The following is a 19,138-nucleotide window of genomic DNA, read 5'->3' on the forward strand; positions in this document are numbered from 1 at the left end:
GAATTTACATAAAAATATTTGTTTCCTGAATGTATTAATGACTAAATTGGTAGATGAATGGATGAATGAATACATCCAAAGTATTTATATTTTAACAAGAGGTATTCTGATATAGATATCTACATGCATCTTGTTAAACTTCAAATAAAAATTTAGAAAATCATGGTAATTTATTGATCATCTTTGGAGTTGCTCTTTTCACTTATAGGTTACTATGGAAATGCAGGAGTGGTGGTAGTCAATTAAAATCAATAAATATGCCAATCAAACACATATATTACTACTGGGCATCATTCCCGTGGTGTTTATAAGCTGTCCCCCATCCCTTGATCAAATCATACCTCATGTGTGCTAAATCTACCCAAGAGTGTTGCTTATTAGAGTAATGAGTTGATAACGTTTTCTGTGAAAGAAAAAATTTATCTTTGCTGAAAATCTTCCTTTATTCTGCTTGTATTTCTTTGTTAAGTATTAGTTATATTTCTTGGGTGTTTTTCACCATTCAAGAAAAACACCTTTTACCCATAATAAAAGTAAACTTACCTATGAAAATTTTATTTAATAAAAAATTTTAGTTTAGGTGCCTGAAATGAAATTAAAAAAATGTTAAACAGGGTTGAAAAGAATGTTAAAACAGGTAACTAAAATTTGCTGCCTTATACTATCCAGTAAAGCAGACTTTCCAAGTGTTTATGCTCTGTGCTTGGATGAGAGGACAGCAAGTGAAGATCTGGGAAAGTTCAAGTAAAGCATGGTCTAGATAGAAAGGGAAACAAACAAAAAACCCCAAACCAAAACTAACCCAAAGAAAAAGGGCAGAGGGTTATCCTTTGTTCCATCTCCTTAACATTGCTGTCCATAGTAATACCTTTCATCCTTAATTTCCCTTTTAAAAATGTGACTCTCCCCTCTGCATTGTCCTGAGCACCTCTTGAACACTTGGAGGGCAAGATGTTGAGGTCTGTTTTGTTTCATTCTTGTTAAGGTGTAAGTCTGATAGTTATAATGAACCAACTCACCTTCCTGAAAAGCATAATTGTTCCACCATTTCTGTTGCCCATTCATCAGTCTTCTACTTTCATTCAACTTAGTATCTGCCTTGATTTCCATACCCTATAAAAACGAGATTGCCCTCTTACTAGTTATGATTTAATGCCCTCAGTGAGAGGGCAGTGATAAGATATAGAGACTCTGAACACACTGTTCAGAAAAGAGAAGGAAATTATTTTCAGGAAATTATGAAATTTCAGGAAATTATAAATTATTTTCAGGAAAATATGAACTGCTCAGTTTTGTTTCAATTGCCATAATTTTACTTTAATCTTAGATTATTATTTTTGTAACCATTATGTTTTTTTTTCATTTGGCCCATAGGGATGCTATTTTTAAAAAGGAGGGTTTTTTGTTTGTTTGTTTGTGAACCCTATGTTCATGAAGGAGGAAAAAAAAAGGCACCATTAGGTAATATTTTCTAAATGTATTGCATTGATATCTTTAAGAAACTAGAATTTCAGCTATTGCCACAAATAAACTTTACAAGTTTCTTAATCATAAGGATAAATTCAAGAACATGATTGGGGTTACCTGAATATACCTGTCTATTTTTCAAAATAAATGATTTGTGGGCTACAGCATCCTATGTTCTGAGATTCACCACAGCGCTCTAAAACAAGACACGTGTCCCTGTTTCTCAAAAACGTAGCCTGTGAAAACATTCCACATTCCACTTCTGATAATTAATGAAGCAAAGTAGACGTGTAAATAAATACAGAATAATGTATAATTGGAATGTATTTCAAATTCACCACTAGATTGGGAGTTCCATAAGGGCAGGAATTTTTCTGTGTTGTTTTAATTTTTCATTGTTCAGTGTTGTATACCTAGCACCTAGAAGAGTGTTGGGACAGAGTAAGAGTTCAATATATGCTTGGGTAAATACATTGGTTAGTTTAGTCTTATCATTGCAATACCAGGGGATATTTTATATATATCACATTAAAATCAATTTACATTTTAATGTTCCTATGTTTTAAGTAGCATAAGTAAGACACTGATATCTCAGGGTTAACATATGAAAAAGATAATCGAGCCCTAGATAAAAGCTGAGAGATACATGAGTTATATGCTTTAAAAATAATTAAAAGTTGAACTAGTTTACAATCCCACCAACAGTGTAAAAGTGTTCCTATTTCTCCACATCCTCTTCAGCACCTGTTGTTTCCTGACTTTTTAATGATCGCCATTCTAACTGGTGTGAGATGGTATCTCATTGTGGTTTTGATTTGCATTTCTCTGATGGCCAGTGATGATGAGCATTTTTTCATGTGTCTGTTGGCTGTATGAATGTCTTCTTTTGAGAAATGTCTGTTCATATCCTTTGCCCACTTTTTGATGGGGTTGTTTGTTTTTTTTCTTGTAAATTTGTTTGAGTTCTTTGTAGGTTCTGGATATTAGCCCTTTGTCAGATGAGTAGATTGCAAAAATTTTCTCCCATTCTGTAGGTTGCCTGTTCACTCTGATGGTAGTTTCTTTTGCTGTGCAGAAGCTCTTTAGTTTAATGAGATCCCATTTGTCAATTTTGGCTTTTGCTGCCATTGCTTTTGGTGTTTTAGACATGAAGTCTTTGCCCATGCCTATGTCCTGAATGGTACTACCTAGGTTTTCCTCTAGGATTTTTATGGTATTAGGTCTAACATTTAAGTCTCTAATCCATCTTGAATTAATTTTCGTATAAGGAGTAAGGAAAGGATCCAGTTTCAGCTTTCTACTTATGGCTAGCCAATTTTCCCAGCACCATTTATTAAATAGGGAATCCTTTCCCCATTTCTTGTTTCTCTCAGGTTTGTCAAAGATCAGATGGCTGTAGATGTGTGGTATTATTTCTGAGGACTCTGTTCTGTTCCATTGGTCTATATCTCTGTTTTGGTACCAGTACCATGCTGTTTTGGTTACTGTAGCCTTGTAGTATAGTTTGAAGTCAGGTAGTGTGATGCCTCCAGCTTTGTTCTTTTGACTTAGGATTGTCTTGGAGATGCGGGCTCTTTTTTGGTTCCATATGAACTTTAAAGCAGTTTTTTCCAATTCTGTGAAGAAACTCATTGGTAGCTTGATGGGGATGGCATTGAATCTATAAATAAACTAGTTCAACCATTATGGAAAACAGTATGGCGATTTCTCAAGGATCTAGAACTAGATGTACCATATGACCCAGCCATCCCATTACTGGGTATATACCCAAAGGATTATAAATTATGCTGCTATAAAGACACATGCACACGTATGTTTATTGCAGCACTATTCACAATAGCAAAGACTTGGAATCAACCCAAATGTCCATCAGTGACAGATTGGATTAAGAAAATGTGGCACATATACACCATGGAATACTATGCAGCCATCAAAAAGGATGAGTTTGTGTCCTTTGTAGGAACATGGATGCAGCTGGAAACCATCATTCTTAGCAAACTATCACAAGAACAGAAAACCAAACACTGCATGTTCTCACTCATAGGTGGGAACTGAACAATGAGATCACTTGGACTCAGGAAGGGGAGCATCACACACCGGGGCCTATCATTGGGAGGGATTGCATTGGGAGTTATACCTGATGTAAATGACGAGTTGATGGGTGCAGCACACCAACATGGCACAAGTATACATATGTAACAAACCTGCACGTTATGCACATGTACCCTACAACTTAAAGTATAATAATAATAAATAAATTAAAAATAATAATAATAATTAAAAGTTTTATTATATTTAAATAAAACATTTTTATTCCCTCAACCTTAAAACATATTTTACTTTTTCAGAACTTCATTTTGGATTCATTCTGTGCCAACTCCCAGTCCAATGCAGATAAAAATACATGAGTTATTGGGTTCCTTAAAACTGGGGTTGATAGTAGAAATGCTGACAAATCCTTATTACAGATGCCAGTGGAATGAAGTGCCTTTACCTCTAGCAAATGCTGATGTGGAGATTTAAGACTATATGAGAAATCAGTGAAGTTGCCCAGGAGAGTTTTATCATATTATTCATTGAACTTGGTATGTGATACAGTAATTGCTTCTGGTACCATTTTTCTTTTCTTACGTGAGGTTATTATTTATCCTTGTGCTGTGTGAAACAGAGAAAGAGAGTTTAAAGGAGAGTCATAACTTGATGTAAAACTATCCTATGACACAGTGTAGCTGGAGATAGGAATCACAGCAAGAAAACTGCATCTTACTTATCAGAATTAAATATGGGAAGAGTAATATTTGACATTGTGGAGATCCATAAATACTAAAAGGATGCACTCAGACCACACATATTTTTTTTCTAGTGATGTGCAAACCTGTTTAAGACATATATCTAAGTAGATTTTTAATCACAGAGGGATCAACAAATTTATTTGCCTATGACAAAAGTTTTTTTATTAGCTTATAGTTGAAGGAAATCAAATTAACAGGTAGGAGGCTAGTAGAACAAGTTAGATTAATAAGATTTAAATAGCCTAATAACTTTTACAATTATATTGCCATTTTCACTTCTTGCACGCATATATCCCTCATATGCTTCACACACTCCTAACTAATCACCAACTTTTATTATATTTTATCCAGTGTTCAAGTCAGTTTCTGTGAAAAATAAATAAAAAGTACTTTGGAATATAGTTTAATTTAAAATAGAGACAATTATAATTTAACAATGCAAACAGAAGAAAAGGCATTTTTAGATAATCATATGTTGCTACCTAAATCTGATTAGTTTAGTTTAACAGATGATGTTTTCATAAATTCTTAAAATACTTTATGTTAAAAAGATGTGCTCTTATTTAGAAATCAGATGATTTGTCATGTAGAAAATGAATTTTGTGTATTATATATTTACTACTTATTTTCTTCCATAAAGTTGTCTTGATTTTATTGTTCAATAATTAATACCATTTTGCATAAAATATAGCCCAGTGGTGAATCCCTGTTAATTAAAAAAAAAAAAGTCATACAACAGGTGTTTAATTATGTAATGAACTATTTACAATTTTATATTCATATGGAGTTTGGAAATGATCACTAAGAATTATTTAATCAAGGAAGTATGGGAGGGATGGGTAAGTGGTCCAGCAGTCAGCCTGGCTGAGTTGTATACTGGCTATTGACTATGGGCAAAAAAAAAAAAAGAAAGAAAAAAATACCTTAACATCCTTTCCCTCAGTTTTTTTCATAATAGAAATAATATTACTAACCTCATATAGTTGTTATGGAGAATACAATTGAATTAATCCAAGTAAAGCATTTAGAACAGGGTTTGGCACATGGTAAGTGCTTGGGAAATGTTAAATAGTACTATTGCTTAGTCATGGGAGTTGACAAATTGTTGATCTTTGTTCCTTTTAAGTAAAACAAAACAAAACAACAAACTCCGTATTTGAAAATAGTAACCTAAATGAAACAAAAGTATGAAGTCAATAGAGCTAATTTACTATACCTACATGCTTTATTTTTTCCCATTCCACCAACCCAGTATTCTCAGTCTTTCCCCTATGCTGCAAGGGAATATGATATTCTCCTCAAGTCCTTAACCCTCTGTACATGGGTTAGTGACTTGAGGATTTGTTACCATCATGCCCAAGCCTCATAGGGGAACTTAACTGTCTGAATTGTTTTCCTTCAAGCTCAGGTTTCCCTGGCTTCCCCAGTTGACCAGAGCAATCCATCTGTATTCAATTCATTTCAGCAGTCATTTTATTGGTAAGCCTGCTATGTGCCAGGGAATGTTTGGTACTTTTGAAGCAAAATTAAGTAACCATTTTGCCCAGTAAATCGCTCAAGTCTAGTTCAGAAGGCTTACATATATATCAACACTTACTACTCAATATAATAAATGCTATGGTAAAAGTATTCAAAAGTTGTTGTGGGAGCACCAGGAAAAGAAACACCTGAATATGTCTGAAATGTGAATACTCAGTACCAGAAAGCTGTTTCATCACAGGACTTCTTCCCTTTCTAAGATAACAAGGGTAGATAAACTATGACCTGTGGAAATGTTTTATCACTTGAAAGACTAGCAGGCCAGGAAGAGCAGTGAGGCAAAAGGATATGATAACCTCTTGGGTAGAAGGGCACTACATCTGTCGTATTTGCAGTACTTTGTGTACCCCTGGGGACTAAAGTTTGTATGTGATCAAATGGTACATAAAAATCGACAAGATCCTAACTGTTCTTCTATTTATGTTAAACTCAAATATGTAGCTTTGGATGTAGTTAACAGATTAATTTCTGATTCCCATCTGATTCAGTTTAAAAATCCAACATATATGGTTTTCTCCCAAATGATCTTATGGTGTAGAAAGCAACCTAAAATAGTGGGAAAAGTAGTTATTGTGGAATTTGAAAAACCTGGGTTCAAACCTCTTATTTTATTGGCTCTTCTTAGTTGTTCTCTACCTCTTCTTAGCTATGTGACCTGGGAACATTATTTAACCTCTACAAAAATTTAAATGGCAAATGAAAATAGTCCCAATAAGACTGCATTGAAACATATGAAAAAAATGCTTAACATCATATGGCATTAGGGAATTGCAAATTAGAACAACGAGGCATCACCGTATACCTATAAGAATGGCCTAAATCCAGAACACTGACGGCACCAAATGCTAGGAAGAATGTGGAGCAATGCAGTCTCTCATTTCTTATTGGTGGGAATGGAAAATGGAGCTACCACTTTAGAAGACAGTTTGGCAGTTTCTTTCAAAACAAAGCATACTCTTACCATATGATCTTGCAATCATCCACCTTGATATTTACCCAAATAAACCAAAAACTTATGTCCACACAGAAACCAGCACATGGATGTTTATAGCAACTTTATTTATAATAGCCCAGACTTGGAAGCAACCAAAATTTTCTCCAGTGGGTGAGTGGACAAATAAACTGTGGTATATTCACACTATGTAATATTATTCAGCACAAAACAGAAATGAGCTATCAAGCTGTGAAAATACATGGAAGAAACTTAAATGCTTATTACGAAGTGAAAGAATACAATCTGAAAAGGCCACATTCCAGCTATGTGACATTCTGGAAAAGACAAAACTCTGGAGCTACTAAAAAGATTAATGGTTGCCAGGAGTTAGAGTGGAGAAAGAAATGAATACATAAAAGCATGGAGAATATTTAGGGCATTGAAACTATTTTGCACTGATACTACAATGGTGGATGCATGCCATTATACATTTGTCAAAACTCATAACATAGACAGCGCCAGGAATGTGCCTATAATGTAAACTATGGACTGTAAGTGGTAATCACATGCCATTGAAGGTTCGTCCGTTGTGAACATGTACTGATTTGGTGCTGGATGTTGATAGTAGGGTAGACTAGGCCTCTGGGAGGGGTAGAGAGATATGGGAAATGTCAATACCTTCTGCTCAGTTTTGCTGTGAACCTAAAATTGCTAGAAAAATTAAGTCTTAATTAATTAATTAATTTGAGACAGAGTCTTGCTCTGTTTCCCAGGCTGGAGTGCAATGGCGTAATCTCGGCTCACTACAACCTCTGCCTCCTGGGTTCAAGCACTTCTCCTGCCTCAGTCTCCCAAGTAGCTGGGACTACAGGCACCCACTACCACACCCGACTAAGTTGTATATTTTTAGTAGAGATGAAGTTTTACCATGTTGGCCAGACTGGTCTCAAACTTCCAACCTCATGTGATTCACTCACCTCGGCCTCCCAAAGTTTTGGGATTACAAGTGTGAGCTGTGATGCCTAGCTTAAGAAATCCATGAAAAATTATTGGGAAGCTGAAATAATGCAATTATATTAAGAAGCTGATTTTTGCCAGATTTGTTTTAATTAATTCCCCAAACAACTTTACATATATTGTTAAATATATTTAGAATTGAGAAAATTGAGTTATAAAAGTAACTAATTTATCAATAATTTATCCAGTTAGTATTTACTGGACACTGCCTACTATATGCTAGGTATTGTATTAGCATGGAAGATGTTATAATGAGTTCATATGGATGTTATATTTTAGAAAAGTGAGACAAAAACCCCCAATAGTAAACCAACAAATAAGTAAAACAATTGAAAATGACTTAAGTACTGTGAGAAAATAAATATAATATTGAGATAGAGAATAACAGAGAAGATTCTCTTTAGATAAAACTAAAGGAAAGATTTTATATTTAACTTGAGCCTTAAAGGAAGGAAAAGAGCTCACCATTTGAAGAGCTTTGTAGACAGACAGAACAACAGGTAAAGGGCTTTGAGGTGGAAAATTGCTTTGTATTTGTGAAACTGGGAGAAAACAGGATATCTAGACCTTAAGGAGAAGAAAATGGAGTTGAAGAGGGAAAGGTAAGTTTTAAGCCTTTATGATGAATATTTTATTCATTTAACATATGCGCCATGAGCACCAACTGATTGCCAGTCATATTCTTCTATGCTCTGAGATAAATTAATGAACATAATCTCTAATTCCTCTATACTCATAGGTGTATGTCATAATAGGGGAAGAAAGAATTGCACGTACATCAAAAGATAAATAAAATTTCAGATGGGATGAGGGCTGTGAACTAAACAAAGCAGGGTAGAATAATGGAGAGTACCTTAGAGGAAAGAGATAACTTATATATATGTGGTTTCTTTGAAGTGGTGAAATTTGAGCACAGGCTTAAATGATGAGAAAACAACCATGTGAAGATCTTAGGATAGATCCTCCCTGTCAGAAAAATAAATAAATAAAAAGCAAGTGCAAAGAGCAAAGACCTTGAGCTAGAAACGAACTTGGCAAGTTTGAAGACCAAAATGAAGGCCAATGCCTGAAATAAAATGAGAAAGAGAGGGAATAGAAGCTAAGCTCAAAGAGAATAGGCCTTGAAGACCAGGATAAATAGTTTTTATTTTATTCCAGTTTTAATGAAAAGCCACTGTGGGATTTTAAGCAAATGCATAATAAAAGCAGATTTAATTTTCACAAGATTGCTATGACTTTCTATGGAGAATGGACTGTAGGGGAAAGAAACGGAAAGCAAAAGAGGTAGTTACAATAGGAATTCGGATTAGAAATAAAGGTTACAGGAACCATAATTCTATCAGGGGCAGTACAAAGAAATTAGTGGAATCAGTATATATTTTGAGGGGAGAACTTGCAGCATTTACAAAGGATAAGACAGAGAGTTTGAGAGTGATTGCCTGGCTTTTGACTTAATCAGTTTTGTGAGTTGTGAAGCCTTTTACCGAGATGAGAGCAAGTGGTAGAACAACAGGTTTTAGAACCCATGGCAATGAAGTTGAATGTTATTCTAAACACACTGGGAATCTATGTGATGATTTCAAGTAGTAGTGGGGAGATAATTCAATGTATCCTTCAGTAATTTCCCTTGTGTTACTCTGAAGCAAATGAGCTAAAAGAAAGGGAAGCAAAGATGATGACTCACGGACCAGTTTGAGTAGCAGAGTAATGATGGTGCCATTTTCTAAAAGCAGAGAAAACTGAAAACATGTGAAAATTTTAGGGACAACAAGAAGTGTATTTGGGACATGTTAAATGTGAGACATAAAATCATGTCTATGAGACATAAAATTTTGCTGACAAGTGCTATTGGATATGTGTGCCTAAGACTTGCAAGAAGTGTGGGCCTAATGTATAAATTTTGAGGTCATCAGGATAAAGATATTATTGAATTTGATGTGTGTGGATCAGAAAAAATATAGGGATAAAATTTTAAGAAAAAAGGATGGGCTCATAACCAATTTTAGGAACATCAACATTTAACTGAGAAATTATAATAATGGACCATGGAATGTGGGGCCAAATAATGAAGTAAGTCAGGAGGGGACTGATAAATAGGAGGGAAATGTGAGTTCACTGAATTGGGTGTCTTTGTGTGATTGAAGAGCATAGGCGTGGGTGTGATTAAACAATGAATTGGATGAGTGGGCTGTGAGAAATCCTAATTTTCTGACAAATGCAGGGTGCAGTTGTGACCATGTGGAAGAGAGACTAGATTTCAATGAGAGAAATAATTTGGTAATGAGGAAATAAAAGAATTAAGAGATCAGCCGTGTTGGATACTTCATGTAGGTGGATTTTGAATATACTGAGAATAATAAAAATTAGAAAACAGAATTATCATTCATTAGCCAAATATTTGAAGAGTAAAGGCTTCTCTTCCTACTTAATAAAACTTTTGAACCAGCTTTCATTGAATGACAGCAATTGTAGAGAGAGAGCCTGGTCTAGCGGGTGGCATGAGTCTCAGAGGAGCAGAAGTTATTGCACAAGGCAGGGGAACAAATGGTGTGGGAACAGCAATGAGGGGCAGGGAAAACACCAAATGTGCCTCTGTCTCCAAGGGATGTGGAGGTAATTGAAAATAGTCTGTAGGAAAGAGAGCTGAAAACCAAGCAATGTCTTCAGGGTACAGTCCAGCAGAGTAGGGAGATAAAATGGTCATTCTAAAAATTAGGTGAAGATATGGAATATGCCAATCTCTGATCAGGACTTCTTTAACACACAGTGGCAGCATTTAGAAGGGTCAGAATAACAGAAGGTGAGGCTGCAGGGTACATACAACAGTATAGAGATAAGGTAAGTCCACAGAGATGGGAAGAAGATGAAACTAATCTTGATTATTTCTTAGATGAGTGTGGGCAAGCTGACACATGGCTGTCATGTCTAAAACTCCTTTAGGATAGCTCTCATGGGATGACTGTTGTTCTCCAGGGGTTGGGGAAGAGGGTGAGGACATTCCTAGGTGGACTGGCATGGGAATTTGCTAAGCTTTCTCACTCTGTAATAGCTTCCTGTAAGATAGCAGAGACTTTGCCCATGAGCAAATATTGAATAGCAGAACCAATTGTTGCACCTTGGTTTATTCATAGCAGCATAGTCTGCCATACCATGTGAAAGTGCCTTCAATAAAATGTGCTAATGCATGGAATCTTTTTGCACTTAGTTAAACATACACATTTCTTCCAGGGCCTAATTTGCAGAGCCTCACAAAAATTGACTCCGCACCCCTTTTTTATTCTCATCTTGTTCAGCCAACTAACTCACTTACTGGATGTGACTTCTGTCACACTGTTGCCAATTATCCTTTTCCTGAAACACTCCAGTATTATGTTGATCTCAGGGCTTTTTACCTTGCTATGTCCTTGGCCTGAAATACTCTGTTTTCAGAGTTTCAAGTGTCTAGACTCTTTCTCACCTGTTGGATTATACTTCATCTCTTACCTTCCCTGGAAAGGCTTTCAGGAAATTACTTAATTTTGTCTTGTCTTATTTTACCAAGTACCTTGCAGTTGTTTTCTTTTCTATTGACCTCTTTTATATTTTTATACCACTTAGGAGGATCTGATAATATGTGTTGTATTTGTTTAGGCATTTGTTAACTGTTTTCTTCTCTTTATCATGAACTTCATGGCTCAAGGATTTCTATTTATATAGAGGAGGGCTAGCTCACAATAGGTGCTCCATAAAATGATGTTGAATGAATGCATAGACACTTGATAAAGATCACTTTTAAGATCACTTTCTTTCTCTCTCTCTCATTCTCTCTCTCTCTCTCTCTCTCTCTCTCTCTATATATATATATATATATATATATATATACACATTTTTTTTTTTTTTTGAGATGGAGTCTCCCTCTTTTGTCCAGGCTGGAGTGCAGTGGCGCAGTCTTGGCTCACTGCAAGCTCTGCTTCCCAGGCTCACGCCACTCTCCTGCCTCAGCCTCTCAAGTAGCTGGGGCTACAGGTGCCTGCCACCACGCCTGGCTAATTTTTTTTGTATTTTTTAGTAGAGACGGGGTTTCACCGTGTTAGCCAGGTTGGTCTCAATCTCCTGACTTCGTGATCCACCTGCCTTGGCCTCCCAAAGTGGTGGGATTACAGGTGCAAGTCACCGTGCCTGGCCTTCTTCATCTATATTTTAAAGTAAATTACTATTTTTAAATTATAATTAAATATAGTAGTTGTAATTTTCATGGTTGTTGGGACAAAATGTGATTATATATATAAAAAGTCCCCACTCCAATTCTTCACACATAGTAGGCAATTAGTCAACAATTTTTTTCATTCATTTTATCCATAGATCCCATGGAAACAGCATACCAGATATTGATTAAATGATATAATTCAAATTGGGGTATTATCATGGTGAAATTAGATGTTGGATATCATGTATTATATAGCATATATTACATGTCACATGTTATTCATTATGTATAAGATTTATGGCATAAGATATAAGATATAATGTATTTTTATTATATAGTTGTGGTGAGATTATAATAGTTAAGTTTTTTTTTGTAAAGCACTACTATTTCCTACAAAACTTGAATTTTCTTTTAATATTCTAGACTTCATTAATTTTAATTAGAAGAAAATAAAGTTGACTTTGTCCTAAATAAATGAGAAATTTTTTGTCTTCTAAGAAAAGCTGTAATTCTGATGATTAGTTTCATGAATAACTGTTACCTTTTTTCTTCTTGTTCAATGTTTTCAGGAAGAACCCTATGTCCTTTTTAAGAAGTCTGACAAACCTCTCTATGGTAATGATCGATTTGAAGGCTATTGCATTGATCTCCTCAGAGAGTTATCTACAATCCTTGGCTTTACATATGAAATTAGACTTGTGGAAGATGGGAAATATGGAGCCCAGGATGATGCCAATGGACAATGGAATGGAATGGTTCGTGAACTAATTGATCATGTAAGTCCCTTCCCTCATTATTTATTAGTTTGTTATATGGCTACAAGGTTTACTCTTTTTTCTTGATGTGTGTGAGTAGTAACTACAAAGAGCAGTGATGTATTTCAAGTATGTATTTCCTTCAATAATTTTATTTAAGCTAGATAGTATTTGTCACTAAATATAAAAGAATCTAAGAGGGATATATAGCCCTGTGTAGGTAAACAGATTACATTTTCCACAGAAACTGAGAGATGGAACATTATCTCTCTTGATTATTACATTTCAAAGAGATACTTCCCAGGTCCTTGAGAAACGCTTTCCTGGGCCATAACATTGGCAAGAGGTAATTAGCTTTTAAAGGAGTTACATACATTTCAAAGAGAGAGGGAGAAAGGACCTATAACTATGAATTTTTAAAGTAAGTATTCTAAGAACAGGGGGTGAGGAGGGGTGTTTCTTTCCTTATTTTCAGTTGGAAGAATCAGACCTTTTATTTGTAATTGGAATTTAGTATTTAATTAGTATTTAGTATTTTTAATTAGCTCTTGCAATTGCAAGTGTTTGTTATTTTAGAAATAACATGTTTGTCACCTTCTTATTTCCATCCCTCCTTAAGGGGACCTTAAACATACAGGGTTTGGTATGATCTTTCAAATTCATTATGATCTAACCAAGATGGTTCTCAGTGGTACAATATGAAGATGCAACTTCAGATGGATATCTTAACTTTAAAAAGTATAATTCATAAATTTAGAAAAGGAGACTTTATTTCTTACAAAGGGTTGCAGTATGCAGGGTGGCCATTCAGACAGGTTGGGAAGCATAGTCTCTGGTTGGAAGTCAAAAGCAGACACTTCAATGGAGGGGCAAAAGGAACAGGAATTTACGCTAAGCAGGGCGGCTGAATTATATATATATTTTTCCCAATAGGAGAAGTCATGAATATTTATGAAAGAAGAAACTTGTGCATGAGCATGAACATGCCTCTCCATGGATCCCATGTACAATAATGGTGGCATTAGCGTGGTCTGAGGGTGGAGTTTTCAGTGCTATGGCATCAGAAAGTGAAGCACAGGACATGAAAATCCTTACTAAGCATTCTCTAAAGATGGCTAGAACCATTTAATGGTCATGGTCTAACAGGCAAAAAAAAGAAAGGGCAGCATCAAGGTTGGTTGATATCACTGTTGAAGTCTTTTGAAAGGGCCGTTTTCTGTTTTCAGTGGTGAAGTCTTCTGAAAGGACTGTCTTCTTTAGGGAAGAAAGTCTAAAGGCAGTTAGTGAGGAGGTTGGTGTATAATGAGGCGTGTCTGCCTTTCTATCCTGTCATGGTTGAGAACTCCGTTTTCAAGGTTACTCTGGGGTTCCCTTGGCCGGGAAGAGGTCCATTCAGTTGTTTGAGGGGCTTTGGATTTATTTTTATTTCTCAGATATTAGGAGAAAGTGATTTTCTGAGGCGTTAGGTATTGTTAGTCCTTGAAAAAATACCTTTTCCCTGAAAACATCATCCCCCCTTCTCCACTCTCCCATACTCAGTAGAGCTCCATAAAATAGTGTGCTAGTGAGCACTTGGTAGGGCAAAGGTGAGTTCAAATCCTAAGTCTTCAGCTGTGCAGTTGCATGCATTGAGAACACCTTCTTAAACACTTTGAAACTTAACTTTCTGAAACATAAGATAAAGATAATTTATATCATTTTAATAATTAGGAATGATATATGGGAATTTTCTAACAGTGTCTGACATATAGTACATAATCAATAAATAGAGATGTAACTGATAAGCCCAAAGTTAGTGTCTTCTTACTTGTTCTGTCTTCTACTATAGTATTTATGAGTGTTTGTGTTGAGGGCTAAAACATAAAACATTTAGACAGTATTACAATGAGAAAGCTGTAGGGACTATAGCACTATTATGATTAAATTTGAATTTAATCATAGTCAATGAGATCAATATTAGGCTTTGGTAGTGAAGTTTATTAATTGGATCCTTTGCTGTCACAAATACACCAGTCCTTTCCTACCTAAATGACCTATATGTTGTGAATGGCAGTTTTATATTAGGATTAATTAAACATAGAGAAGCATTAGGAGAGAGTCAAATTCACTGTTAGATCGGCAATAGGCAAGATAAAGAAAAACAACAAATAATATTTAGGGTACCAATGAAGCAGGGACATCCTTATTTTTTTGAAAATTACTCTTAATATTTAAAAAAAGTCAAATTACTCATTATAGATAAAATCAAAACATTTTTGGAACTTCTTATACTTAACAGTTTGATATTTTGTCAAATTTGAATTACACATATAGGGGACAAAGCTCTTGACCTGCTATAGTTTTGCTGAAAATCACTGATATGAGGTTAATTAATAAGAGAAAGTACATACAAATTTATATTGTATATACTTGTATATACAAGACCCTTCAGAATGAAAACTCAACTTCCCAAAGAAGTACAGAAGCTCGTATTATCATCTTGAGGTTACAACGAGCATGGGGGCTTGCATCCTGGTAAAATAGTTTATGAGAAGGCAAAGAAAATGAATTCTATGGAGGAGCAACAAATGATTACTACAGAACAGAAATTAAGTTGTAAACATTTTTTGTGTTCTAGAACTTAAATGATGCTTGAAGACAATGATTATCTTGAAAAAGGGTCTGTTCAGATGTGGTTAGATTTTTTGTTTTCTTTCCTGTAATGGATAATGAGATTACAGAGAGGGAAACAAGAATACTTGTTCTCCTAGGCGGGTAAATTCTTTTTGTAGATAGGAGAAAAGTCTCTTCTAGTGATTATTGATCCCCAAGAGTTTTTAACTTAAAATACTCTGACAGTGAAGGATTTATTTTCTTTCTTAGATCTTTGAGGATCTAAATCCAGCATTTCTCAAATACATTTTATTCTCCTTATTATTAATTTTTTTAAGAGGATCTTTCTGTCACCCAGGCTAGAGTCCAGTGGCATAATCATAGTTCACTGCGGCCCTGAAGCCCTTGGCTCAAGCAGTCCTCCTGTCTCAGCCTTGTGGGTAGACATGCTAACATCCCTAGCTAATTATGTATTATTGTTATTGTTATTATTTTAGATATGTGATCTTGCTATGTTGCTCATGCTAGTCTCAAACTTCTGGACTCCAGGGATCCGCCTGCCTTAGCCTCTGTAGTAACTGGGATTATAGACATGAGCCACTGTGCCTGGCTTCAAATACACTTGAAAAAATTAATTTTGTGGAAACTTTGGTACATTTTAAAATGTTAATAATATATGTCCTACTACAGAGAAATACAGAAGCAAGCAATCTATTTTGCTTTTCCTTTATATACTAATAATCTACTCTTTCAGTCCTAACATATTTTCCATGGGGCTGATCATCTTTTGAGTTTTTATGATGATTGATGACTTGAAATTTTTTGGTTAGCTATAAAAAGTTGATAACTTTTGAAAGTTATCAAACTGATTGGAATCTAAATTAGGATGTTATTTTATCAAATCCGTTCGCTGCATTCATGATCTTCTGTATTGTACTGTATATTTGGTATAATTTATCTGCTTCAAATATACTGAAAATAACTAGGAGACATAAATAATAATGGTGCAGAAAACGTTCAGCATTCAACAATATTTATTGAAAGAATGACACAAATATTTCACAATGTTCCACAACAAACATGAAACTCAAGCACCACGGTCTTTAGAGAATATGGCCACGTATATTCCAAATGCTTTTATTGTTAGATTGCCTTCCAAAAGCCCCAGTGAAAGTTTCTGTTCAAGGGCCAAGAAAACAGGGTCATATCTTCTTCTTGAAATTAAAGCCTCATAACCTTTTTTATTCTATTTTATAAAATATTTTATCACATTTTTCATTCTTAAAAGGAAGCTTAGCTATTGAGCCTGCCATAGTAGAGATGACTACACAGAAGCTTACTAATGCAACCATTTTATTAAGTTGGGTATACATTTTACTTGTAGCTTTGGGTTGTGTTTTATTTTTTTTTATAGCTAATAACTCATTTGTGGGCTCATGAGACAACTGTGATAAGCATCTTATTCATAAAGCCAACTAGAATTATTCATTAGCATAAGGGAAAACACCTAAGCTGCAATAAGCTACCACAACATGTTATTATGGGAGTGCTTAAAGTGACAAGGTCAGTAAAATTACTTTCAAATCTCTGGTGATGTTTGCCTTAGCATTGGAAAACCTCAGAGAATATTTATGCTTGTAGACATCCATGCATAAGCTAATAGAGTAATGCACAAAGTATCTGTAGGGGCAGGTTGCAAATAAATCTCATATTTGTCCCCACCTTTAGTTTTTCACCCCCCCAAGTAGCTCACACGTTTGCCATTTTATTATGTCTCTATTATATACTTCCTGCCTTTAATATCATCTCCAGGAATGCATATATACATTACAGTCAGATTTTCATTTAATCAGCAATGTTATCTCAAACCTTTCTCACTGAAATCATTACAGAGATACTGAAAGATTACAGTATATAATTTCAGGTACTCATGTTGGCCTTTAATTTCTTTTTCTTTGTCCCCTGACACCTGATGATTTGTGCAGTCCTCAGCTCTTTCCTCTTGTCGACTGTTTAATGTCCATCCCCAGGGTTCTCTGTTGGGGCTCTACTCCAAAAGGCTTTGTGTGCCATTTTATTCTTCTAAAAAGCCTACTTTCTTTGACACCTGTAGAACTACTACTTCTGGTACTTAATCATAGATATTCCTTATTACTTGAAATTCTTTATCCTTTCATCTTTCACACAGACTAATCCCAGCTGGAGGCAAAATTTCAGAATATCCTTAAGCCAGTGTTCTGCTGGTAATTCTCTGACCTACTGTCATAATACTGATAAAATGTGTGTGGGAATACTGTGTGCTCATACTCAACAGATCTACAGTTACTTCTTAACTGTGCAAATGTGGGCACCCTCTCTCTAACTTTTTTCTCTCTCTTACTCTCCGCTGTGGCTTGAGGAAAGTTTCTTACTCTGTCTTGAGTGACTTCTATCATTTATACAATGGGAATAATGATGCTTCATTGAATGACGATGTGGATTAAACGTTAATATCAGAGAATAGAGAAGGACTATAGCCTTCTTTAACTTAGTTAAGTACATCAGTCAGATGGCAGAGATTGGGTGTATTTGGAGGAGACACAGCAGAAGGAAAACCGTAAAGACAGGAAGCAGGAAAAATTTAAATGCTGCAGGACAGTGATGCAGATCCCTCTGTAGATATTAGGCCCCTCATGCCTCAGTGTATGAAAAGCTCCTGCCATTGGTGGATAATCTCATGCCTATAAATACAAATTTTTCCTTTTTAAAACCTGACCTTTAGTTAAAAAACTGCTACCTAACCTGGGTTGCAACTAAAGAAACAGCATAGAAACAGTTCTAAGACTGAACTACTTAATGGGTTTTCAAATCAGATTTGAGAAGTAAACTCTAATTTGGGACATGAATACATTGCACAGGCCTTAATGTACTGAGTGGCAAATAGGAAATACTCAAGAAAAGTAGTTATTATTATTACTATTAAAATTATTATTATGGTTAATGTATCCAAAAGGGTGTCAATGTTTTTGAATGTTGCTATATTTTGTCTATTCAACCCCATGAGCTAGTTTACAGGATTACTGTTGAACCATGATTATATTTAAAACAAATAATTGACTAAATGTGTGCTATAATGCTATTAGAGAAAAGGGGCATTTAAAAACAGATTTCTAAAGCCACATTAGTCATTCCTTTACCCCATTAGAATTGTGTAGACTATGAGAAATTATCTAAATAGTAACATTTAAAGTTTAGCTCTTTTATAAGTGCCAAACATCTTTACAACTTCTTTGTCTTTAAAGAGATTTGTGTTTTAATATAATTAACCATTTGATGTAGGTAAAAGAGGGCATTGAGCAATAAATGCTTATTTTTTAAAGTAGGGTCATTTTTGTAGCTTCAAATGTTGAAATTTTAGAAGTAAACAAAACTTGATCATTTGACAGGTTTTCTTAACAGAATGAAAAAGAAAGTCTGTTTCAGCTTAGAAAACAACTCAGTAAAATGAGAGGTCTGCTGGAATCTAATTCGGTATTTTACATTATTTTTAAAAAGACCCATGATGCCATGGATTTCCAGCTGTCTGAATGCTTCCCAGCATGCTGCCTTGGCATTGCAATTGGTTTTTAATATTATCAAGCCTTTTATGATTCATAAATGAGCCTTGGAGGACCTCACTACACTTTGCTTTTGCCTCCTGATTGCTCTTTTATTATATGTGAGGAAGGAAATCAAATATTTGTTTTTCAGGGAACTTAAAAAGGCTCCAGGTATTATCACAAAAATGGAAACACTAAATCAAAAAGCAGTTTATTCTAAATGGGAATTGACTTGCACAGCCATAGCTTTGAATTTTGACAGTACATTGTTTAATTTT

At 35.0% G+C, this 19,138-nt stretch overlaps 1 protein-coding gene across 7 annotated transcripts in view; it reads left to right on the plus strand.

Annotated features, from left to right (window-relative positions):
- GRIK2 (glutamate ionotropic receptor kainate type subunit 2) overlaps positions 1-19,138 on the plus strand; it is a 704,801-nt gene that overhangs the window by 467,780 nt on the left and 217,883 nt on the right. For 6 of the 7 annotated variants that reach the window (XR_007724833.1, XM_050786670.1, XM_050786673.1 and 3 more), the window contains one exon: positions 12,505-12,711. Coding sequence is in view for 5 of the 7 variants with exons in the window: in XM_050786670.1 (XP_050642627.1) it covers positions 12,505-12,711 (207 nt within the window). In the remaining 2 variants the exon portion in view is untranslated. Of the gene's footprint in view, positions 1-12,504; positions 12,712-19,138 lie in introns of those variants that run through there. The other variant, XR_007724834.1, reaches the window with a different exon arrangement.

This window comes from Macaca thibetana, chromosome 4, assembly GCF_024542745.1.
Source record: "Macaca thibetana thibetana isolate TM-01 chromosome 4, ASM2454274v1, whole genome shotgun sequence".
NCBI lineage: Eukaryota > Metazoa > Chordata > Mammalia > Primates > Cercopithecidae > Macaca > Macaca thibetana.